The sequence below is a fragment of the Ovis aries genome, chromosome 20 (assembly GCF_016772045.2).
Source record: "Ovis aries strain OAR_USU_Benz2616 breed Rambouillet chromosome 20, ARS-UI_Ramb_v3.0, whole genome shotgun sequence".
Lineage (NCBI taxonomy): Eukaryota > Metazoa > Chordata > Mammalia > Artiodactyla > Bovidae > Ovis > Ovis aries.
Window position 1 is genome coordinate 29,116,962 of NC_056073.1, and position 25,348 is coordinate 29,142,309.

The 25,348-nt window shown below is 42.4% G+C and overlaps 1 protein-coding gene, 1 long non-coding RNA gene and 1 other non-coding gene across 4 annotated transcripts; 2 read left to right on the forward strand and 1 right to left on the reverse strand.

Annotated features, from left to right (window-relative positions):
* Nucleotides 1-1,786: 1,786 nt before the first annotated feature.
* Nucleotides 1,787-16,470, forward strand: TRIM27 (tripartite motif containing 27). Of its 2 annotated transcripts, XM_004019024.6 has the most exons (8): nucleotides 1,787-2,568; nucleotides 3,738-3,833; nucleotides 5,356-5,586; nucleotides 9,284-9,306; nucleotides 11,159-11,274; nucleotides 11,394-11,426; nucleotides 13,152-13,178; nucleotides 14,827-16,470. In XM_004019024.6, exons 1-8 carry the CDS (start codon nucleotides 2,149-2,151, stop codon nucleotides 15,420-15,422), a joined length of 1,542 nt encoding a protein of 513 aa, XP_004019073.1. In that variant the 5' UTR covers nucleotides 1,787-2,148; the 3' UTR covers nucleotides 15,423-16,470. The 2 variants fall into 2 exon arrangements, with proteins under 2 accessions (XP_004019073.1, XP_011956446.1); XM_012101056.5 differs by lacking the exon at nucleotides 13,152-13,178 and having other exon boundaries at nucleotides 2,046-2,568.
* A 924-nt stretch (nucleotides 16,471-17,394) lies between these two features.
* LOC105603786 (uncharacterized) lies at nucleotides 17,395-21,419 on the reverse strand. The gene is made up of 3 exons (XR_001023084.5): nucleotides 21,328-21,419; nucleotides 20,931-21,170; nucleotides 17,395-18,557 (listed from the first exon to the last, which is right to left on the reverse strand). It is a non-coding gene; the product is annotated as an uncharacterized LOC105603786 (long non-coding RNA).
* A 100-nt stretch (nucleotides 21,420-21,519) lies between these two features.
* Nucleotides 21,520-21,627, forward strand: TRNAL-CAA (transfer RNA leucine (anticodon CAA)). The gene is made up of 2 exons: nucleotides 21,520-21,557; nucleotides 21,582-21,627. It is a non-coding gene; the product is annotated as a tRNA-Leu (tRNA).
* Nucleotides 21,628-25,348: the final 3,721 nt, after the last annotated feature.

A 25,348-nucleotide genomic window follows, 5' to 3' on the forward strand; every position in this document is an offset into this window, starting at 1 on the left:
TCCGGGAGTTGGTGATGGACAGGGAGGCCTGACATACTGCAGTCCATGGGGTCGCAGAGAGTCGGACAGGACTGAGCGACTGAACTGAACTACAGGAAGAACTGATGCTTTTGAATTGTGGTGCTGGGGAAGACTCTTGAGAGTCCCTTGGACAGCAAGGAGATCAAACCAGTCAATCCTAAAGGAAATCAATCCTGAATATTCACTGGAAAGACTGATGCTGAACCTGAAGCTCAAATATTTCGGTCACTTGATGTGAAGAGCTGACTCACCGGAAGAGACCTGATGCTGGGCAAGATTGAGGGCAGGAGAAGGGGGCAACAGAGGATGTGATGGTTGAATGGCATCACGGACTCAATGGACATGAATTTGAGCAAACTCCAGGAGATACTGAAGGAAAGGGAAACCAGGTGTGCTGAAGTCCATGGCGTTGAAAAGAGTCAGACATGACTTACCAACTGAACAACTGTGATGAAGATAAGCAGTATGCATAGAATGTGACCCTGGAGTCATTAAGTTAATTTTTAGTCTAATAATCCAATAAATATTGAAATCCTTTCATATAATTACATACAAGGCATAACAGCAATCCAGGAGGTCTGGAGAGAAGTCTCTGTCCTCACAGAGTTACTGAAGTATCGGATCTGTTTCTTTGAAACATTGTGTAAATAGGTTAGAGAAAAAGAGTATAAACAAGGAAACTGGTGGAATAGGTCACATTCAACCAGTTACTAACTCATTTAAAAAAGATTTGTAAACTGACATTGTTGAAATCACTTAGTTCAAAATATAACAATGGAAATTAAAATAAACACAGGCAAGGCTGTCCAAATTCAATTAAGTTTAGAGGATGAAGGACAATATCGAGAAAATAGCAAAGGAAAACAGGAAACACCAAAGTAGGGATGGGCGAACAACGCAAAAATTTTGTAAGTTTGTTGGATAATGAAAACAGCCTGTGTTACTCACAGGATTATCATTCCCCCTATACTTCGGGAAGGAGCAGGCCTGTTTAGTTCTATTCAGTACAGCTCTAGGCACTAGGTGTTTTATTAATGAGCAAGCATGTTTAAGTTCTATTTAGTAGTTCTAGGCAGTGGGTATTTTATTATTTTAATGGTAAACCTCCTTAGGGTTAAAAAGTTGTACGGAGCTGGGGTATAATTACTCCCGTTTCACCAGACAGGAAACTGAAGCTCAGAATGGTAGACCACTTTGCTTAGGCACAGTAGGAAGTAGCAGAACTGGGCTTGCCTGTTTCTGTCACAGAAATGTTTTCATCTAATAATTAATCCTTTCTTTTACGAAACGCAACTGCGAGCGCCCGTCAATGGGGTTGTTTGATAAAGTTCCTCACAGACTGGGTGGGGCTGAGTCGGCTACTCCCAGCCCTCTGGCCTACCGGGGAAGCCAGATGTCTCTTCTTCCCACACCAACACAAAGCCAGCTTTCTCTCGCCGCGGCAGAGGCCTGAGCACCAGAGAAGAAACCCAACAAAAGACCCGGGATCCAGGCCCAAGGCCCAAGGCTCGGCGGGGGCGCCCGGAGCGTGCAGGCAGGGGTTATCCTGACCCCGCCGCACCCCGTGGACACCGCCTGCCTCTAGGACCCGTACCCAAGGAGCTTCCGCCCGCGCGTTCCGCCCCCGCCCTGGCGGCGAGGCCTCCCGGGTTCCCTGTGAAAGAATCCGTCCAGGCCTGAGGCCGCAATTTCCAGCCTCACGAAGGAGGTCCGGCCCAGGCCCCGCCCCCGGGCCGCCTCTTCCGCTCGCGCAGGGGTGGGGTCTGCGCGGCCGCTGGGATCGGCTCCGACGCGGCCACGTTGTCCTGCGCGTTTTGAGCGCCCGGCTCCGGGAGTCCGATCGGCGGCGATCTTGCTGTCCCTTCACATAGTCGCTGGGCTCGGTGGGGCCGCGGTACCCCCATACTCCCTCCGCCCGGCGCAGCGGCTCAGGGAGCGGCCCGGCCACCCGCCGTTCCAGCGCGCGGGCGCGTCTGGGATCGGCCCGGGAGGCGTCGCCCTCCGTCAGCCCGGCTGGCCTTTCCGCACCGCCCAGAAACAGCGGACGGGAGGGAGCGCAATCGAGTTGGGCTCCGCGCTGGGCTGGGCACCGGGGCCCATGCCCGTTCGCCCCCGCGGGCCCGCGCCATGGCCTCCGGGAGCGTGGCCGAGTGCTTACAGCAGGAGACCACTTGCCCCGTGTGCCTGCAGTACTTTGTGGAGCCCATGATGCTCGACTGCGGCCACAACATCTGTTGCGCCTGCCTCGCCCGCTGCTGGGGCGCGGCGGAGACCAATGTGTCGTGCCCGCAGTGCCGGGAGACCTTCCCGCAGCGGCACATGCGGCCCAACCGGCACCTGGCCAACGTGACCCAGCTGGTGAAGCAGTTGCGCACAGAGCGGCCGTCGGGGCCCGGAGGCGAGATGGGCGTGTGCGAGAAACACCGCGAGCCCCTGAAGCTGTACTGCGAGGAGGACCAGATGCCCATCTGCGTGGTGTGCGACCGCTCCCGCGAGCACCGCGGCCACAGCGTGCTTCCGCTCGAGGAGGCGGTGGAGGGCTTCAAGGTGAGGGCCGGGCGCGCGGGCCGGGGAGGGGCCGGAGCGCGAGTTGGACAAAGGGAGGAGAGAGCCAAAGGGGCTTCCTTTTTTCCGCCTAGAAAATGGCTGAGCCGGACGTGTGGTTCACAGCCGTCATTTCCTCTGTCCGCTCCAGAGCCTCGGCACTCAGATTTGGGAGGAAAACCTGTAGCTGGTGATGAAGCCAGAAGTCTCCCCACCCTCATTGCGTATGTGCCTCTGTGTTTACCCTCTCACGGGCACATTATACATGACGGCCCATGGAGACCCCTCTTGACTGTATATAAGATATCTGTAAAACCACGTACGCAGCGACAAGCTTCAGAGACGCTCGCATTCCTGTTGGCTCCTAGATGATCTCAGACAAAACACAGTCGGACGTTGCCCGGCTGTATTCACATCAAATAGATGCCCATCACCTCTCCTTTCCCCCAGCACTTCCCTGTGCTCCGTCCTCTTCTAGAACCTCCCGGAAAAGAACAAGTTTCTTACTGCCTAAGTCATTTAACCACTGTGCGACTCATAGGAGATAAGACTTAATGAAGACTGAGTGAAATAAAATGCTGTGTGGATTCCCTTGTGCACCAACAGATTTGTACAGCTCAACGATAGCATGGAAATAAAGTATTAAATATAAAATAGTTGTAAGACAACATTCAAGGTGTGCACATAATCTGTGTATGAGGACTGCAGAGAACATCCACACAATTATGTACATGTGTAAATGTGAGTATGTTCATGCAAAATTATTCACTGAACATTTATGGTGCTTTCAAAAATACCATTTTACTCACACCGAACACTATTAGGTTGAGAAGGTGGTGTTGGTTCATGTCACACCAAGGGAAAATAGGAGAAGTTAAGTCCTTTTCTCTCCTTACCTGTCCCTGAAAGCTCGACAACTAAAGCCTTCTAGTTTATTCACCTTTCCACTAAGCCATGCGGTATCCTTCCAAAGGCAGGTAGGTGACCCACCATTTAAGATACAAACTACCAAAGGAGAGGTGTGGTGCCACAGTGATGGCAGTGTGATCCAAGGACAGGCTCTCACCAAGAACTTGGCATCGTGAATGTGGGTTACACAGGTGATAAGCAGAAGAGTCACACTGCTAAGGCCTGCCTTATCTTGAGCTGTACATCTGTTTTTGCTTTTTCAGGAGCAAATCCAGAACCAGCTGGACCACCTAAAAAGAGTGAAAGACTTAAAGAAGAGGCGAAGGGCACAGGGAGAGCAGGCGCGAGCTGAACTCTTGGTGAGGTTCCTGAGAATTCGTAGATAATATCGGTTCTTCTGGTCACTCTCTTATATTGTAAGACTTGTAAACTTCCCTTAACCTTGTGCAGTCAGATCACCCAGAACTTATAGGTACGGGTGGAACAACCTTACATGGCAGTTAAGAATTCACCTGGAGAACCAAGGGATTCCCACATCTGGGGGGAAAAGGATGGAATAGTCAACTTTAAACCCTTGGAGATCTGACCTAGCAAAAGTTTAATCTGCTAGCTTTGTGCAGATCAGGGTTGATTCTGGTGAAATTCTTGAGCATTGGTTAGCAGCCTTTTGTATTGTTCTGCAGACAGATGCTGGCAGTGGCTTTCCATAAACTTGACTGTTGCTTCTTGTTGGAATGTTCTTTTTCTTGGCAATGATTCTATTCTGAACTTTTCTCTTTGTTCCCTTCTCCTAGTTTCCCAAGGCCTTTGTGGTAGGGATATTTGGGGGAGAGGGTGGTTGTTCTGGAAAAAATAGTCCCTTACCTTTCTGTAAAGGACTAGAGAGTAAATATTTTTGGCTTTGTGGCCTATACCTCTACCACAACCAGTCAGCTCCCTTGTCATAGCTCAAAAGCAGCTAAAGACACCATTTAAATGAGTGGATCTGTTTCCCAATAAACTTTTACTCCAAGGGAGTAAACACGGGAGTTTGCTGACCCTTTATTCTGAAATAAGCTTTTGTGGAGTCTCTCAGTGGGATAAGTGGTGGAGAAGGAAGGACAGATAACCTTTGGCAAACAAACTGTGCCAGTAGAGAATTGTGCTCAAAGCCAGTGAGACAGAAGGCCAGATAGAGAGAATGGATTACATGTGAAAGGTTTAAGGAAACTAATCAAGGTTATTATGTGAGGATTGTTGTAGAAGTTTTGCTTGTATGTTCCAAACCATCCTCCACAGGGCACCCATCTGATCATGTGGCTTCTCTGACAGTCTTTCATGGCTCCCACTTGCAGTGAAGTCCTACCAGGCTTCTCATCTCTTACTTTATCTGCCATCTTCACAAGCACTCATGTGCTCCAGCCAGACTCCATCATTTGCCTTTCCACTCTTTGGTCCATGGCATTTCTTCTGCCTGGAAAGCTCTCCTGTTCTTTGACCATAAAGTGAACCTCTAGTCATCCTTCAAGACTCTTTGTGAACACTGCTTCTGAGAACTGTATCAGCTTCTGCTGAATGCTGTCACCCTCGTTGTGCTTAACTAGCCATGATGACATGTATCACATGAACCTGACTCTCACTTGACTGAGTTCCTTGAGAGCAGAGACTGTGGGTTTTTTTTGTTTGTTTTTTCAGACTGCCTTGGTTATCACTGGGGTAATTCAGTTCTCTGCCATTGTATATCCAGTCAGTAAACATTGGAAAAGAATAAGTGAGTGAACAAGATGCTTGTATACTGGGATGAAATAATGAGGTCTTGGGGTAGATAGACAGGGGAGAAATGTGAAGGGCTCTAGAAGCAGCCTTTCCTCTCTTCACTGCCCTTCCCTGTGGTCTACACAGAGCCTGACCCAGATGGAGAGGGAGAAGATTGTTTGGGAGTTTGAGCAGCTGTATCACTCCTTGAAGGAGCATGAGTATCGCCTTTTGGCCCGTCTCGAGGAGCTAGACTTGGCCATTTACAACAGTATCAATGGTGCCATCACTCAGTTCTCTTGCAACATCTCCCACCTCAGCAACCTGATTGCCCAGCTGGAAGAGAAGCAGCAGCAACCCACCAGGGAGCTCCTGCAGGTAAGACTGAAAGTCCTCTGCCAAGCAGTATCCAGGGCCCCCTACTCCCTTGTTGAAACTCTGATTGTAGCAAGGGCATGTTAGAAGGGAAATGTACAGTAGAGGCCCTGGTTGGCACAGCTTGGGTCAGTCAGTTGCACCGTGTCGTGGAAAGGTCAAAAGGAAGACCTGTCCTGCTCAAGCCTGTTCTGCACTGATAAGTGGTCTGATCACAGGCAAGGCTCTTGACCTCTCTGGGCCTCAGTGAACTCAGTTACTCATGTAATGAGGAATTTGGCCCACATGTCATTTAAAGATTCTCCTCACCCCAGTATCCTATAATTGTAACATGTATGTGCGCACTATGACAACCACAAAATAACAAGTGGTCAGCCCAAGCAGTCTTGGGATTTAATCTTGGTTGTATGAGTGATAAAGCTGCAGTAGACCCAGCTCAGCAAGACCACAGGAAATGAGCTGATTGTTTGTCTGTTGTTTGTTCATTCAGTGCGTATGAATTTTCTGTTCTGGGTCAAGCACTGGAATTAAGTGGATAAATAAGCTCTCCTGAAATTTAAATTCTGATGTCAAGATCATATGATAAAGAAGTGAACAAACAAGTTATCATCAGTGTTGCCATTAAAAAAGGGCTGATGGGTTTAGGGTCAAGAAACTATGGGCCACCACCTGTGTTTGTGTGTCCTGCGAGCTCATTGTGCTTTTTAGTTTTGAATAGTTGGGGAAGAAAAATCAGAAGAATGTTTGTTATTTTGTGATATGTGAAATTGCATAAAATTCAAGCTTCATTGTCCATACACTATTATTAGAACGTAGCCCATTTATTTGTTTTGTATTCTCTGTTGCACCAGAGTTGAGTAGTTGTGCCAGAGACTCTATGGCCTTTTTCTTAGAAAAAGTTCAACAACTCTTACTTCACATTAAAAAGAGAAGGCTTAATCTTGAGCTTAATGAACACCAATATTTAATTGTTAGAGAAGGAAGAGCTTGCAGGGGGAATAGTTTACCAGAGAGGCAATATGTGATCAGGGAGGAAGAATGTTTCTGGAAGGAGGCAGTGGACAACAGAGTCTAATGCAGTTGAGGTGAAATAATATGAAGGCTGAGAGCCATTTGGTTTAAAACATGACCATCCTTGATAAACTTTTGTAGAGCTGCCCGAGTGGAGCAGTCTGGGCAGGAACCACGTGAGGAGAAGTTGTATTGACCGAGTGAATGGAAGCTGCGAGAGTAAATGACTATTTCAATAAATAAGGCTGAGGAAGAGATAAAAAGAAAATACTTGGAGATGAGGTAGAATTGTGGGGCTTTATGGGAAGAGGATGCTTAAAGAAACCAGTTAAAGATATCTTTAAAAAAAAATGTGGAGAGGAGCATCTGTTGTAAAGATTCAGGTGAAGAAAATTTACTGAAGCTCTAAGGATGAACTCATCTCTGATGTGCTGTTTCTGAGAAGGCAGAAGGAAGGGTAACTGAAGCATGTAGGAGGGACTTAGCTTTGAAATATCCTCTGTTGTATAAGAAGAAAGGAGGGTGGGGACAGGTAGATGCAGCAGGTTGTGAGGACTGGTAGCAAAAACGTCTTGGCTTCTATCCTCTTTGGCTGCCATTGTGCAGGGGTTAGAGAAAATAATGAGTTTGAGGATTGTGGGAAAGTTCTGGAATTATTGTTTCAGAGTATGGGAAAGCAAATTGGTTCGCAAGACATAGTCGAGTTATTTGGTCAGTGAACGTCAGTTTATATCAGAATTTGTCTGTCCAGGTGTGTGACTTTTTCCCGTCCCGGCTTTGCTTTCTATGATTGTGACTGTTCTGGTTCCAGGCCTAGGGAAAGCTGGTAGTTGGGGTCATCCAGGGTTAGGACTTTGCAAGATGTGAGGGTTTTTGTTTGTTTGTTTTTGGCCTTGCCGCACTATTTGTAGGATCTTAGTTCCTTGACCAGGGATTGAACCTGGGCCCATGGCAGTGAAAGCACAAAATCCTAACCACTGAACCGGTCAGGGAACTCCCCCTGTTCTGGCTTTTTGATTAGGATAAAATATACATAACATAAATTAACTGTTTTAACCATTTCAAAGTGTACAACTTGGTACATTTAGTAAACGTAATGTTATCCAACCATCATAGCTGCATAGTTCCAGAACACATTCATCATCTCAGAAGGAGACCTTGTACCCATTAAACAGTCACTCCTCATCCCATTCTACCCAGTGGCAACCATGGGTTTGCTTATTTTTTTAAGGTATTTGTGAGAATATTTCTGAACACATGGACCATGAAATCAAAACTGGATGATAAAGAAAAGTAGAGAAAGAAGAGGGCAAGTTGTGGACTCCATGGGGGAGAGTGGTCATGGTAGAAGTCATTTGAAAAGTAAACTGAATCTTAACGTGGAGAAGGAGAACATTCCCACTAAGGTCAGGAACAGGGCAAGATGGCCACTGTTGTCTAACTGTATTTTAACGTATGGACACAGAGGAATGTTATGCAACTATAAAAAAAGAAAAAGGAAGATACCTATGATATAACTGATAAAGAGGAGTTTCTATAATGTATTGGGAAGTGAAAAAAATCAAAGTGCAAAATATAGATTATGCTTTTTGTGTAAGAAAGAAGAGATAATTAGAAAATACATGTATCTGTAGGTATTTGCAAGGTAAACACTGGAATGATAAACCAGATAATAATTTGGAGAATGAGATGAGAAGAGATAGGAAAAAAGTGACAGATTCTCTGACCAAGTCTCAGATTTTTTGAGCGCCGAAATTGTTAAGAATAGTGATGAGTTATAACCCATTGAATAAAGTAGGAATTGATGGTTCCATACTAATAATAAATTAGGGGAAAGTCTTCCTTCCAGTAGACTGTTGACTAAGTAACGTACAAGGAATTTTGAGGCAAGAAAATGATCATTTGGCAGCTATCATGGTGAAAGGTAATTTAGACAATAATTATCTACAGATGCTAAATCCGAGGGGGAGTTCAATAAGGGCTGGAATGTTAATTTCAAAGTGTCACTTTGAGATTACTTTTTAATTACAAAAGGAAAAATAGTAGCTATAACATACCACCTATAAAGGGAAAGTAAATAGCAAGTGTCTTTAGAAGGAGACACAATGTAAGCTTGAATTTAATCATGGGACAATACCTGGGAAACACAAGTGGAGAGATATTTTTAAAATAATTAGCCTGTATTAAGGCAATATTGGGGCCTTAGACATGGGTTTGATCCCTGGGTTGGGAAGATCCCCTGGAGGAGGAAATGGCAACCCACTCCAGTACTCTTGCCTGGAGAATTCCATGGACAGGGGAGCCTGGCAGGCTACAGTCCATAGGGTCACAAAGAGTCGGACACAACTGAAGCAACTTATCACGTGTGCACACACAATAATAGGTCAAAGAAAGCAAGCTGGGCAGGCAGGTAGGCAGTTGTGGTCCAAGAGTGAGATGCTTGAGTTAGTAAATTTGAAACCTTGAGATCTTTGACCAGGGTGCAGGAAGGGAATGCAGGAAGGTGCTGGAATAGCAAATAGTGTGTATCCCAGTTTCTTCTGCCTAGGTTTTACACAGTGTGTGCTCCTTGTCTCCCTGGTTTCTCCCAGGAGGGCCAGCCTGCAGCTCAGTTTCTAACAAACATCTATGAGAGAAAACTGACATTATAAATGATTTCTCATGGTTTTCATTTTCCTTTCTCTTATAGGACATCGGGGACACATTGAGCAGGTACAGTTTTCTCTTTCCCCAGTGCTAAATCAAGCCTGAGTAGACTTCCCCTCATACTTAGAAACTCTGGAAGGAGCCCAGAGCCTGAGGACATCTTACCAAGTTTGAGACATATCCTGTCTGTCCCCGAACTGAGTCACTAGTGTGCAAAGAACTAGATGGACTGCAGCTCTTCTCAGTAAAACTAAGGAATTATTGACAAATAAGAGGGTGAGGAGTGAAGTAGGGGGCCCACTTGGGAGGGTGCTGGTAGTTTATGAGGACACTTCTATGGAGAGGGTGGAGACTCACAGGGCCTCAGGCAAAGTGCAAGGGTATTTTATAGTTTTTGTTTCGGAATCCTTTCTCTTTTGTTATCTGTCTTTGTTTCTGGCTCTCTTTTTTCTGTAATGGGGAAAATACAGGCTAAGAAAAGTGTGACCAGCTCGGAGATGAGTCATGAGTTACCTGGATTCTGGCTCTTGTTTTTATTATTTCTCTACTGTATCATCAGATGGACAGTGAGGAAGAGCTCCCTGGGAGTTGGAACATGACCAAGCGGGAAAAGCCCAGAATGGGCAAGAAGCCACAATTAAATTGTGTTTTCAGTGTTGGATGGCAAGGACAGATGGGATAGACCTTGGGGAATATTATGTTTGTTGTAGGAATGCCTACTGGGGTAAAGCCTGACTGAGGAAACTGAACTTTAAAGCTAAGTAAAACCCTGAAGTGTAAAAACCCTTCAGAGGACGTGCAGCTTGATTGTGTGAGAGCATTTGAAGAGGAGATGGGCTAGAAGGGCCATGTGAATAGAATTATTGATAGAGCTGAGCTTTTTGAGGGCTGCTGACGTGGGATGGTATTGAGCTAGAACTTGTACTAGTCCCTGCCAAGTGGCCCTAACAAATACTGCCCTCACTTGCTGCTTTTACTTTTTGATGTCAGTCTAGTTCTGAACTAACACAGAGATAGATCCTTTAGGTTCTAGCATCTGTGAACGTTAAGTTTGGGTTTGACTCTGAAAATTTTTTGACTTAATCTTTGACTTGACTTAAATATAACTAAAACATTTTGCCACCATTAAAGAAATGTGCAGATAGCTAGCCCAGGGCTGGTTTGGTGGCTCCAGTGTTTATCATCAGACTCAGGTTTCTTTCCATTTACTCTTCTGCCATACATAAGCTATGCTCCTCATTATTACAGCCCAAGAAACTTCCTAGAACGCTAACCAGCAGGAAAGAGATAAGTCACATTGCATTCCTTTTTAAGCAGACTTCTCAAATTAGTGCAAGATACTTCTTAGCTCTCATTGGCCAGAGCTTAGTCACATGGTCACAATTCAGACTAGGCAGGCATGAACCCAGTAAAATTTGGAAGGTGAGAGAAGGGATATTGGGCATGTGATTAGCAGTGTTTGCCACAGACCCTTTGAGGGGGTTGATGGGTAACTGGATATTGTCCAGAGAGTACCCATCTGTCTGAAAATGTCATTCTTGCCATATTTGGGAACCTGAGGGTTATGGGTCATTGCCCACCATGAATACCAAGGACTTGATCATGGAATCTAGTGCTTTCTGGCAAGGTCTCGCTTATATTCAGTTTAATTCAGTGAATCTTTCTGAGGGCATATGCCATTTGAAAAGCCAGAAGCTAATGCTGTGGGAGAATATGAAGGTAAGAGGACTCCCCTATTCTGGTCCAGAGGATCACAGTCTAGGAAGAGAATAGGAGAAGGGCTCTACTGGCTGCTATTAAAGACTGTCCACCAATCCACTGACTGGCCCGTTTAGCCCAGGCTTTGTCCTAGACCCTGAAAGAAGTTTGGGGTGGAGGTGGGGGTGAGAGATTCACTCATGGATTTTTTTAAATTTAGGGCTGAAAGAATCAGGATTCCTGAACCCTGGATCACACCTCCAGATCTGCAAGAGAAAATCCACATTTTTGCTCAGAAGTGTCTGTTCTTGACTGAGAGTCTGAAGCAGTTCACAGGTAATGTGAGAAGAGGGATCTCTGAGGGTTTATGCTCTGAATAACTGTATTGCCTGAGAGGAAGTGTTTTCCAGCTAGATAATGGAATGCAAACTGAATATCTTCTTTTCTCCCCATAGAAAAAATGCAGTCAGATATGGAGAAAATCCAAGGTAAATTTATCTACTTAATGGACTGTTGATGTTGAAGTTTCCTGGAAAGATAAACATCCGCACCAGAGTATGGGAAGATGGGAAATGGCCGGATTCCCCGATATTTCACATCTTTCTTTTGGCTTTGTTAATTTTTTCAATTAATAGCCTCTTGTTTCAATTTGAAGTCTTTTAACTAAATACACTTATTTTTCAATCTACATTAATGGAAGAGGAAAATATACAATCCAACAATTAATGCAGAATTAATTTGATTATTTTTAATTGAGAAAGAGAATCAAGAGAAACTATTCTAGCTATATTCCATTTGAGCTAGTATTTGTAGTTATTTATCGAGTTTCTGCTGCATATGGGCACTGGTACTGACCAGGAGGAGGAAGAATTGAGCATCGCTGGTTGAGGCAACACCTCGAGGGCAGGAACCTGGGTAGGAACAGGGGTTCAGGAGTCTGGCTGCCTGGGTCCTGGGCCCACCTCTGCCACCTGATAAGCATTCTACATTCTACACAGAATGATAAGCTATCATTCTGATAGCTCTTACCTCACAAGGCTGTAAGGATTAGGTTTACGTACAATTTCTGAAGCGTTCTAGAAGGGAACCTTCATGTATATTTATTAAATAAAGTGTTCTAGGTATTTAAGGGGCACTCTTCAAATATAACATCTTCTGCTCATAGTAACTTATAAGCATATAACACATATGCGTGCGTGCTAAGTCACTTCAGTCATATCTGACTCTTTGTGATCCAATGGACTGTTGCCTGCCAGGCTCCTCTGTCCCTGGGGTTCTCAGGACAAGAGTGGGTTGCTATGCCCTCCTCCAGGGGATCTTCCCCATCCAGGGACTGAACCTGCAGCTCCTGCATTGCAGGTGGATTCTTTACCACTGAGCCGCCAGGGAAGCCTTAGCCCATATGGCTGTGTACAAAATGCTGAAATTCCTAGGCAGCTTGATAGAATCTGAAACCCTTATATGTACATATTCACTTCATATTTACTATAAATTACAAATCTACATAATTTTTATAATTTCCTATATGTGCTAAAACTTTATTTGCATGGCATCTTTTCAGATACATACGTTTTTCACATCTGGCAACATGGATTTAGGGAATGCTCACAAGCAGAACAAGGAGAAACTCCACTTAATACCACAAGTGGTTAGCTCAGACATGACATTCCTTGATCTGACGCTCCTTTATTTTTCCTGCTCTTCTCCTGCACTTAAGCAGCCCATTGAGAACATACCTGTGAAAATGCTTTGTCAACTGTAAATGCATTTTGCTGCAAATGGTATAGTTTGCCCCAGCTTGGTAGGGGCAAGCTTGGTGTCACTTGAACCACACATCCCCTAGAACAGGTAGCTTATGAATCCAAGAGTTATGTGTGATGTGGACTTAGAACCATGTCTCTCCCTGCAGAGCCAGCTGACCCACTGAGGAGTGGAATCCTTAATCTTGGCTCAGTTTGACCCCATATGCTTCCAGTGTTGAGCTTGTGTTATCTTTATGCTCAAAGTTCCCAACCCCTCTTCCCTTTGAGCTCTTGGCTGGAAGATGGAGTCTTAACGCTATATGAAAAAATTAATGCAGGACTGACAGCAGGAGTTCTAATGGAAACCATTGCTTTATGATGACTCCTAAAGCTCCTTCTGTTGGGTACGTCCTAGAAATATTCAGATAACTTCCATAACTTCTTTTCTCTCTCTTTTTTTTTTTTTTTCAGAATTGAGAGAGGCCCAGTTATACTCAGGTGGGTGACAGGAGACAAAACCATTTGGAAAAAGGAGTAAAAATCCTTATCAACCTAACTACTATTCACTAACTATCATTCACTATTATTGTGAATGATTTTGGAAAGTGCCTTAATTTGAATCCTTTAGGTTACATTTATTTTTTAAAAAATGATAATAATCACAAAAAATTTGTTATTTCTATGTGTTTGTAATATTTGCTTCCTAAAAGGCCTCACATCTGAACCCATGGACCTTTGAAAGAGGAGGAAATTGAATTCAGGTGCTAGGAAGGATTATAGAGTTGAAACTACAGTTTCCAAAAATTAGCGCACTGCCACTGCTGGTACACTGGTCCACTGCTGTGCCCACCCAGCCTTGGGCAGTGTGTGGTTTACAAAAGCATTGGTCTAAAAAGATTGAGCTTGCCTCTTATTCTGAGAGCTAGGGAAAGTCTAGGAAAAATCTGGAGTCATCCCTTCTCTGTCTGAGCTCTAGAGTTGAAACTCTCCCTCCCCTTGACAGTCACCTTCACCTGAGGTTCACAGACTGGGTAAATCTATGATCTCAAACTCATCTGAGGTTTGTATTCACATGACCACCTTCTATTTCATGGGATCTTCTTCATGGACAAACAACATGTGTGTTAGTTGCTCAGTCGTGTCCACCTCTTTGTGACCGCATGGACTGGGGCTCGCTGGGCTCTTCCATCCATGGGATTCTCCAGGCAAGAATACTGGAACAAGTTGCCATTTCCTTCTTCATCATGAACAGAGGGACTCTACAAACAATGGGTCTTCTTTCATTAATGTCCCCTGGTTGTGATCCATATTTAATTCTTTCAAGATTGAATATGTTGCTTATGTCTTACATTTCCTAATATTGCACAGGGTACAGTAGAGGGAACCAAAGAGCATAAGGCACTGACCTACCCTTGGAGCTAAATGTCTGGTTGGAGGTATGAGGTCTACCCATGACTTGAGGGAATAAATGGGAACTGTTGTGAACACATTGTTGAACCACGAACCACGCCTCTGAGGTTCTTGGTCACCTCCACCAGTTGTCATGAGCCTTTTGTGGGAGACAGTCAGCCTACCTGAACTATGGTTCAGAGAGATAATGTTAGGGAATCTTCCTTCTGAACAAGATAAGAAGAACAAGTGAGAGAATATGTCAGTGATTTTAAAACTGGAAACCACCACGATTGTCAGATGCATGTGGCACTATTTAGTGTCTTTATCTGATATAATGTGAATATCCATATGTTTCACAGCAGATCTGTTAGTATTGGTTGTAGAGTGCTACACCACACCCTCTCTGTCTAAATACTGTAAACTTCTGGACCCTGTGGCTTTCGGATTAAGGGGTTGGACATACACATAAGAAAACCTTAAATTCAGCTTATAACGGATATTGTGGTTTAAAATGTGGAAAAGCAAGGTAAAAATTTCAGTACTTCCAGTATATCCTAGCTAAATGAGATAACTACCTAATCCAAACAGTAATTTTGGGAATGTCAGCTTCAGGGTGGACTTAAATGTATAAAATGAATGTGTCTTTGCTGGAGAGCTCTTACTCTCTTCTCAGGGATAGGAGAAAAGCTGAGTGTTCAGAGTGGGCTGTCCTGGTGCTTGGCTAATCCTCCTCTGCCCCTGTATTTCTCTGCAGTGGATGTGACTCTGGACCCAGACACAGCCTACCCCAGCCTGATCCTCTCTGATAACCTGCGGCAAGTGCGGTACAGTTACCTCCAGCAGGACCTGCCCGACAACCCTGAGCGGTTCAATCTGTTTCCCTGTGTCTTGGGCTCTCCATGCTTCATCGCTGGGAGACACTATTGGGAGGTAGAGGTGGGAGATAAAGCCAAGTGGACCATAGGTGTCTGTGAAGACTCAGTGTGCAGAAAAGGTGGGGTAACCTCAGCCCCCCAGAATGGATTCTGGGCAGTGTCCTTGTGGTATGGGAAAGAATACTGGGCTCTCACCTCCCCAATGACTGCCCTCCCCCTGCGGACCCCTCTCCAACGGGTGGGGATTTTCTTGGACTATGATGCTGGCGAGGTCTCCTTCTACAACGTGACAGAGAGGTGTCACACCTTTACTTTCTCTCATGCTACCTTCTGTGGGCCTGTCCGGCCCTACTTCAGTCTGAGTTACTCTGGAGGGAAGAGCGCAGCTCCTCTGATCATCTGTCCCATGAGTGGCATCGATGGGTTTTCTGGCCATGTTGGGAATCATGGTCATTCCATGGAGACCTCCCCTTGAGGAGGTGAACTCAGGCCAGAAGGGCTGCTGGCTGTACTCCCACCCCAGGCATGAGGCATCTTGTTGCCTTGCCACTTCCTGCCCATCACAGCTGGATGTTCTTACCACTTTCCGTGCCCTGCAGTGCAAGACAGGATGTCTGTGTTCTCTGCCATCCCCCCCTTCCCATGAAAATTGTGAGATGTAATAAGTTATCGAGATTGCCCAGAAATAAAAACCAGATGTCCACCTCCAGTGTTCCACACTTCTTGGTCTTATACATTACTGGAGGGGATAAAGAATATGGATAATCTTGGGTTAGGAGAGCCATTCAAGATTCTTACACCTGGGCTCAGCCCCATATAGTGATCATGGGTATTTGCTGTCGTTTCTGAACCAGGGCTTCTTTCTGAGAACCCACAGCTGGACTAAAGTCCTGTCAGCATGGATCCCTTTGTCCCAGTTTTTCCTTTGGGATTAGTACCTCTACCCCTGATTCCCAATCTGCTGTAGTTTTATTAACTCCATTAAAGAGGCCTGTATGTGTTTTGATTAGTTACAGTTATTTTACAGTAATGGTGGGAAATAGCCCCACCTCTGTTAGGAGATAATATTCTAATCAATGTGCTCTTTGCCTCTATCTTTTTGAGGGCTTTGTCAGCTCCCTTCATTCTAATGAAAAGTGTATCCTAGTCCTGGATGCACATCATCCGGGATTATTTTCTGCTCAACACCACTCATTGTTCCTACCTCCCATCCCACTTCCATTTGTGGACTGATGGTCAGTCATACCCTATCCCTGGAAGGATTCTGGGGCAATATTCCAGGGGATTCATTGACTTGTCTCCATTTCTCCCTTCTATTTCAAGGGAAGAGGGAGTTTACCTTTCTGATGTGTGTACCATCAAGGGGCTATTCCATCCCTATGGCCATTGGATCACGAGGCATTCTGAGGTCAGAAAGCCAAGGCAGATCACTTAGCACAAGCCCCCATGATGGTTCTTAGTCTTCTCTTTCTTTGGGTACATGCTCCTCTGTTTAAAAATAAAGTGAGTATGGATGTTGTTTACACTGTTGTTATTTTCTGGGTCTTGGTAGGACTGGGTTCATAGATATTGGAGGAAATCAACACTATTAACCTCTATGGTTTGAGAATCTCATTCTGGTCAGTATTTTACTTTCAACTGGATGATAAAAACAGTACCATGTCACTGCTTTCTACTGGTGCTTGGAAACTAGTGTTGGACTTCCATAGCCTACAGCTTTGTATTGGCTAATCCTGTCACGTCTCTGGAAAAGTGTTCTCTCAAGTGCTTATAACTGACAGTGGGGTATGCAGCAATGCTTGGTATAGATCAGAGCGCCCAGAGCTTGCTTCCCACCTCAGAAGCAGCAGCCTAAGCCCTTAGGGTCATGGAGGGCACCACATTCTAAGGAGGAAAAATATGCTGAGAGGACAGCTCTTTTCCAGGAGGTTTTCGATCTTTTCTGCTTTTGGACATGACCTCAAGATGACAAGATTTTGTGGTCTTAGTCTTGTACCCAACATTGTGGTTCATGGCTGAAGATCATGCATTGGTGATATGTCCTGATTCATTTATTTATTCAAAAGGTTTTAAGAGAAATAACCAGGAGCTTCAGAGAGGGGCTTCCATGAGGCTAGGTTAGCTTTTGCTGAATAGTCTCAATAGATATAAATACATGTGCTAACAAACGACAGAGGATGAGATGGCTGGATGGCATCACTGGCTCGATGGACGTGAGTCTGAGTGAACTCCAGGAGTTGGCGATGGACAGAGAGGCCTGGCGTGCTGCGATTCATGGGGTTGCAAAGAGTCGGACACGACTGAGTGACTGAACTGAACTGAACTGAACATATATATATATTATGTATATAAAATACTACTACACAGATAAAGAGCAATGCTCAGCACATAGTATGAAGTGCTTTGTGTACAATGGCTTATTTAATGCTCTTAACAACCCTACAAGATAAAGTAGATACTGTTGCCTTTATTTTACACAAGAAAATTGAAGCATAGAGAGGGTAGTGATTTATCCAAGGTGTACAGTTAGGAAGCAACAGGGCCAGGATTCAGACCAAGGTGAAATACATGTCCACGTACATCGTATCCTGCCTCACAATATCTATGGATTATGCTTTTCTGCATGGAAAGGTAGAGACTGAGGCCTTGGGGTGCCAGTCTGTTGACCTGGGATACCAGCCTTTAACAGTAAGTCTGTCTACTCTAGATTCAAGAATTCGCAACTGGAAAACTGGGTGAAGAGACCCAGTCAGAATTGCATTTCAGTTTTACTTAATATAGTCCATTGGGACAAGGAGGAAGAATAAGAGCCCATAAAGAGGGCACCTTGCTTGGTACCAGTCCCAAGAAAATGTGCTCCTAGGAAAGACTCCCTGATCCTTGCTGCTCAACTGATGGAGCTGTCTCCAGGCTAACAAAAGGTCTCACACGGGGTCTGCTTTATCTCTAGTAGACTCAGTACTAATAGGAGCAGCATCTTAATGAATTTTTATTAACAGCAGCAGCTGGAGCAGCGGTAAGCAACCTCTTTGGATTCAGCAAAGCTACTTCCAATTTGAACTGGGATATACTACAAGACAATCTTACTAACAATGCTGAATGGGAAAAAGTCTCAAAAAGACTGTATACTTTACAGTACCCTTTCTGTGATATGGACAAAAGGTTTGTGGTTACCAGTGGGCCATGTGGAGGACGGTAGAGAAGGAGGGCGTGAATTGATGTGCTTTGTACTGTTTATCCTATGATTCTTATGGGTGGTGGGTTTAGAGGTATAAAAACAAATTTTTTAAACGTCATTTTGAATGAAGTTAAACTTTGCAGACGATCTGCAGGAAGGTAAGCATTTGAATTCATCAGGTCACAATATGGACCCCTTTAGGCAAACATGGGGTCCAGTTCTTCTGGTTCCTCTCTGGTCCTTTCCTCAGAACATCTAAAGTTGTTAATTACATATTCATGCTTCAACCACTCATTCTTTTGGGTTTTTTTGTGTTTTTTGTTGTTGTTGTTGTTGCCTCAGGAAAATTGTGTTAGTCTTCAGCTGCTCTTGTTTTCTCTGATACTGATGTAGTGGGTACAGAAGAGCATCTTCCCCAAGAGTAGACAAGGCCTAGAAGGGAAGTTTCAGAGAATGAAAGGAAACTGCCATCTAGGATATGCAGCTGACAAGATGAGAGAATGCACATGACAGTTGCCTTAAAGGCAACACTTAAAAGCACTAAGAAAGTAAGAGCAAGAGCTAGCATATAGTAAATAGATCCATTTGTTAACATCTTCATCAGGGATCATGACCAAAGTATGGATGGAAATCGCACATCTCCCAGCAAAATAAAACTAGAAAGATCCTTAGTGTACCAATGATTTGTGGGTTGCTTCTTCACAAATGCATGACAATTCATTGATTCAAAAAAAAAGTTAAACAGTGTTAGGTGCCCCAGATGAACTTGACTGTTCAGAATACAAGAGAACCTGACTCTGTCCTTGGAAAAATTAATAAAGTCAATTAAGAAGAGAAAAAAATAACATGAAATAGTGGGATGAGGCAAAAGACCATTTGTGGGTAAATGAAACACTGTGCTTTCAGGAAACCTCAGTGCCGACCATGGTCAGGAGAAACTGAAAGCCTAGATCTGCATTTCTTCCTTAGTGCACTTTTTCTTGAGGTTGAGAGGTTACTACAAACTAACATGGTCCTGCAATAAATTTTGACTTGATTATGCAATTAGATCACTACACTCTTGCGCCTCCTATAACCCAGTAATTTCTTTGTGAGGTCTTTGTAAAGAATAATGAGAAAGTTCAGTCAAACCAGTGTAGATTATTCTAGTGGAACTGACTTTGCTAGAATATTTATAAAGCATTAATAGCTTAGATTTCACAGTGTGCAAATAATACTTAAATATGACAGTATTGCCCCAAGTACATTTCCACATAAAATAGTCAAGAAATTAATTTCAAGGTTGGAAATTAAATCCTGTTATTTAAATTGGTATAAACAAACACAGTCATCTTTTTTTAGTTCCCTCCACTCTTTAAAATCTTTTTTTTGTAGAGCCCCAAGGCATGTGGGATCTTAGTTACCCTGTCAGGGATGGAAGCTGTGTCCTACACAGTAGAAGCACAGTCTTAACTACTAGACCACTAGGGAAGCCCCACCCTTTTAAATTTTGAGGCCTTTCAAAATCCTTCATTCAGTTGTTTTCAAAAAATGTACACTAGCCTCTGGGAAGTCCTGTTGAACAATAAATATTGTTAATAAATTGTAAAATTGTTTACATATTTAATTATACCTTACCTATTCTGGAAAGTACTTCAAATCATTTAACGCATAAAATCAAAATATCAGGAGTTTAATATTCCATAAAGGAAGCAAGAGATGGAACTAAAAAATGACCAGGAATAAAAGTAAATGTTAGCATGGTAACATTATAAGGACATGAAATGTGGGCCACAGCTTGGTTTTTAAAGATTAACATGAGAACCTTGTAAAATTTACAGCTCACTATAAAACTAGAGTTTTATATCTATAGTTTCTATACATGGAAAGTAGTGTTTAAGGGACTTAATAGGATTCTTGTTAGTAAAAGAAATTTCTTCTTGGGTTCTTTGTAAATAAAGATTATCAGACGGGTTTATTTTTCATAAAATGAATTTTACAAATCAAGGAAGGATGAACACCTCAAAGGTTGGGTAAGCAATTTAGAGAATATAAAAATCCTTGAAACATGAATACTGAACCTCACTAATAAAACTGTGTCACCCAGCAAAATGTTTTGTTGTTAACCATTTAATCATAGTATTCTGTTGGTCATCTTTGGGTTATCTTCTGCAATGTGGGAGACTAGGGTTCCATCCCTGGGTCGAGAAGATTCTCTGGAGAAGGAAATTGCAGCCCACTGGCAACCCACTCCAGTACTCTTGCCTGGGAAACCCCATGGACGGAGAAGCCTGGTAGGCTAGAGTCCATGGGGTCGCAAAGAGTCAGACACGACTGAGAGACTTCACTTTTCAGTATTCTTGCCTGAAAAACCATGGACATGACTCTAAATTGCTTCAAAATTTTGGGGAGGTAGGTGGGCAATGTGTTTTAAAAGCTTTTAAAACTGGATAAACTTTAAGAATGGATATATGTATATATGTAACTGAATAACTGAGTTGTACACCTGAAACTAACAAAACATTGTAAGTCAGCTATACGCCAATATAAAGTTAAACTGGATAAAGATCTAGTGATTCCACTTGTAGAATTTAAGGTAATAATTATGGACATCTGAAAATATTTAGTTTTCAGCCTAGTTGGAAGAATAATTTCTTACTGTTTACCCTTCAAGGTTTCATTAAAATATGTGACCTTCCAGACTCAAAGCGCATATTACTTCGCACAAAGCTGAGAAAGAGCTGGAAAAGTCTGTCAGGAAGTGTGGCACGTTCCGCTTATTTTCACCCAGCCATCCCTTTTAAAAATCGCCATTTTATCTGCTACCTGGCAATGGACGCCACGGAGACTTTCAATCAGGAATATCTGAGAGTGACCAGGAAGGTCGGGAGCAAGCGTGTCACTGAGTTTCTCTGGACCTGGAATAGGTCAAACTCTTGCGTAGAAACTTGTCTCATCAAGTCTTCCATCGGCGGGAGTTGTCACCCTACGAGGACTTTTCAAGGCTGTTCCTCGGCCGTCACGTTCGGAGCCCAAAACAAACACTTCTCCACTGGCAAGGCAGATCTGGGGACGAAAAGGAATCAGAGACAATAAAATGGTCTATGCCATAATATCTGGGGCTTTTGTTGGATTTTTGTTGTTCCTCACTGTCTTCAAAAATAAGCCTGGGGCAAAAACCGCGCTCAAGGTTTCGGTAAAGATCAGAGGCTGGAAAACCTACCAAGCGACTTGGGCTAAACGTCATTCGGTTCTTTCTTTCCTTCCCTCCAGAAACATAAGCTGTTTTCCTTTTCAAGCCATGGGTGGCCTTTTAGTCTCGATCCGGAAGTTAACATCTTCCTAGAGTATACGTCACAGAGACGCTGATCTTTGTATCTATTTTAGTGCAAAATCTTCGTGTTTTTCCCGAGGTGTCAGGATGGCCGAGTGGTCTAAGGCGCCAGACTCAAGCTTAAAGCTTCCCCGCCTTGGGGATTCTGGTCTCCGTATGGAGGCGTGGGTTCGAATCCCACTTCTGACACAACGTTTTTTTCCCATCCTCTAATTTCTAAAATAAAATATGTTGAGAAGGGTAATATGCATATACAATTTACCAACACATAGTGTTAAAAACGGACTTAAAAAAATTTCTCACAGGGGCTGCTAACGAAAATAGTAAAAGCTGAAACATCGCGATATTTTTGGAAGTCACGAGATTTGGGGCGAACGATTAATAACGACGGGAGAGTAAGAGAGGTTGGTTTTTCTGAGACAGCGCGAGGAAATGTTAAAATAGCGAGATTTGGAACTCAAGATAGTTCCCTTCCCCTTGGTGTTGGAGAAGGAAAGTGGGCGTGGTCCGGTGCCCTGCCTGCTTCTCTTGGCTGCTCCTCCGCTTCTTCCCAGACAGAGGCCCTTCCCTGAATACTTCCTGCAGCACTCCCTGCCAAGTCCACTCACCTGTAGCTCACGTTAGTGCTCGTGTGTGTGCTCAGTATTTCAGGCGTGTCCAGCTCTTTGGGACCCCATGGACTGCAGCCCTCCAGTCTCCTTGTATCCATAGTGTTTTCCAGGCAAGAATACTGGAGCGGGTTGCTATTCTAGGGGATCTTCCCCACCCAGGGGTGGAATCCGCGTCTCTTGAGTTTCCTACAGTGGCAGGAGGATTCTTTACCACTGCACACTCCTGCCTGCAAACATATTTTATATGGATGTTTAATATAGATCTATTGGATTTTTATTGATTTTAATATAGATCTATGGATCTATATTATTTATAAGACATTGAAGGATAATAGATTTATGGGTTTTATGGATCTATAAATCTTATATAAATATAAATTTATGGATTTTAATACAGATCTATTTATTTTATATTGAACATGGTCTCTCCGTGTTCAAAAGTCATGAATTAGTCCTCAAACATTTCCTTTGTAAATTAGGCACAATCACACCCTCGCTGGCATCTAATAATTATTGTTTTGTTTCCTAGTCAAAATTGAGTGCCATTTTAACTCCTGAATAAAATATGAAAGTTATACCTTCCTCCTCCTCCAAATCTAACCACCAACAATATTTTATTATATTTTGTACACTCCTATTTTCTCTGAATTCATGTATATATAATATATAAATATTTTGTTTTTACAGAAATGCAGTCATAGGAAGTATACCATTCTCTGACTTTTTTTTTTTTAAACCTAATGTATCTTGGGCTCTTTCCGTGTAAACACAATCTTTTTCTTTAGAATGAAATGTTGCAAAGTGGTACACATTAACCACTTTTTTTTTCCCCCTAGACATTTAGGGTATTTTTAATCACCATTCTTCCAACGAGTATATCATGAGTGCTTTTTATGTACCAAGGAATGCAGTTCTGGAGCCATGACAGTAAAAGTAGAAAAATAAAATGGAATAGGATAGAATTAAAATTAAAATTTAATTTTTTAAAATGAGTAAAATAAATTTATACCCTATGCTGCTTATATTCCAGTCAAATGACTGATTCTGCTCAGGAACACCATATTCCAGGATTTCCTTATCTCTCAGGAGAAGAATATACATATCCCAGATCCCAAGACTAACGCCAGCTATTGATTCATATATGCATGATAATGTATTTCTGTCATTATGACCACACATGACTCTACTTGTTTGATCACTGATTTTTACCCTGAAATAGTCAAAATGTAAGAGACTAGGTGGGTGAAAAGAAAGCTGGTTTATTTGAAAATTAAAGCTTGTAGCTATTTGAAAACTTTGAAACTCAGAAGATAGGTGAAATATTAGAAGTATTCACTTACTCTGAGACTTCCCTTGTAAAAATAGTTGTTCATATTACTCATGATTCCCTGCTTTCTGTTTCAGAAAAAGATGCTCATTATGTCCAAAAAGTTTATAAAACACATGATTGCATACTAGCTAAAAATTGTTTGCAGGAATGAGTGCCTGACTTGTTTGGCTTTTAAAATGTGAATATATAATGCAGAATAGTGCTCGTCTTGGCAGCACACATACTAAAGTTGGAAATGAGTCTCATGGCTCTTGCTCAAGGATGACATGCAAATTTGTGAAGCATTCCACAATTTGACAAGAAATTAAAAGTTAAAGTATCAATAAGTGAAGGTTTGACTAAGCTATTAAAATGATAAACTTCATCCTAGTAACTGATTTCATATGATCAACTGAACCAATATTGACTAGCATAAAGCAAGTCTAAGGTTTTTAAAGTGAAGTTAAAAATTCAACTAAATTATGGATAACTCCAGCTGAAATTTAAAAAGATACTTTAAAAAAATGTGGAATACCCAGTATAGAAAGTAGGTCCAAATGTGACCAAACTATAACCACTACAACACAAGCCTATTGATGAGTGGATATACAGTTATCTCTTTGTATCCATCGTGTTCCGGGGCCTCCAGCAGATGCCAAAATCCATGGATATTTGAGTCTCATATAAAGTGGCATAGTTATTTGCTTATAGCCTACACATATTCTCTTTTATACTTTTAAATCATCTCTTGATTAAATACCTAGTACAGCATAAATGCTATGTAAATAGTTGGTGGTGCATGGTAAATTCAAGTTTTCCTGTTTGGAACTTTCTGGAATATTTTTCTGATTATTTTTGATATGGAGTTGTTATAATCCGTGGCTGCAGAACCTGCAGATATGGAGATCTGACTGTAAATGAGATGAGTGTGGTCTACCATCAGAGGGTTCCTAGGAAAGCCATAGTACAAGTCTGATTTCTCTATGAAATTTACTAGAGAAGTCAGTTAATTCATCAGCTCTAGTACCCTTCAATTTCTTATAAATGATATAAAAAGGTAGCACTTGAAATGACCATATTCCTGTTTTAACCCAACTTCACACATTTTTATTACAGATATCTCCATTTCATGGAACATGAGGTGAGAAGCAAACTGTATTTCACCACTTAAAATATCATGCCCTTCTTCAATATGATAAAGAACATTTATAGAAAAAACTACAGCTAACCTCATTTTCAAGCGATTAGACAAGAAAAATAATCAATCAAAGTCATTCAAATGGAAAGTATAGAAGTAATACTGTTTCTATTTACAGATGGCAATATCATGACATGATCACAAGAAAACTTCTACAACTGATAGATGAATTCAGCAAAGTTGCAGAGTATAAGATCAACATACAAAGTCAGTTGTGTTTCTATATCAGCAATGAACAAACCAAAAAGAAAATTATGAAAGCAACTTCAATTATAATAGCACATAAGGAATAAAATACCCACGAATGGATTTAACCAATGAAATGAAAGACTTGTACACTGAAATCTACAAAACATTGATGACAGAAATTAAAGAAGAGTCAAATAAGTGGAAAGAGATTCCAAGTTCCTAAATAGGAAGACTTAATACTGTTAAGATGTTAATACTATCCAAAGTGATCTACAGATTCAATTTCATTTCTATCAAAATTCCAAAAACTTTTTTTACAGAAAAGAAAAGGCCAATCTTCAAATTCATACCAAATTGCAATATGAACATATAAAAATCTTGAAAAAGAAGAACAAAGGTGAACTCAGACTTCCTCAATTCAAAACTTAGTATAAAGCTATAGTAACCAACATGATATGGTAATGGCATAAAGATGAACATATAATGCAATTGAGAATCCAGAAATCATCCCATACATTTATAGCCAACTGGTTTTTTAACAAATATTTATTTATTATAAAAAAAAGTCTTAACCATTGTTAATGTACTGTTCAGTAGTTTTAG

Bases quoted from the DNA above. Each gene is read 5' to 3' on its own strand.
- TRIM27 (XM_004019024.6), top strand. From the start codon at position 2,149: ATGGCCTCCGGGAGCGTGGCCGAGTGCTTACAGCAGGAGACCACTTGC. The intron at 11,275-11,393 runs GTAATGTGAGAA...TTCTCCCCATAG, and splicing joins GAGTCTGAAGCAGTTCACAG to AAAAAATGCAGTCAGATATG. The intron at 11,427-13,151 runs GTAAATTTATCT...TTTTTTTTTCAG, and splicing joins AGATATGGAGAAAATCCAAG to AATTGAGAGAGGCCCAGTTA.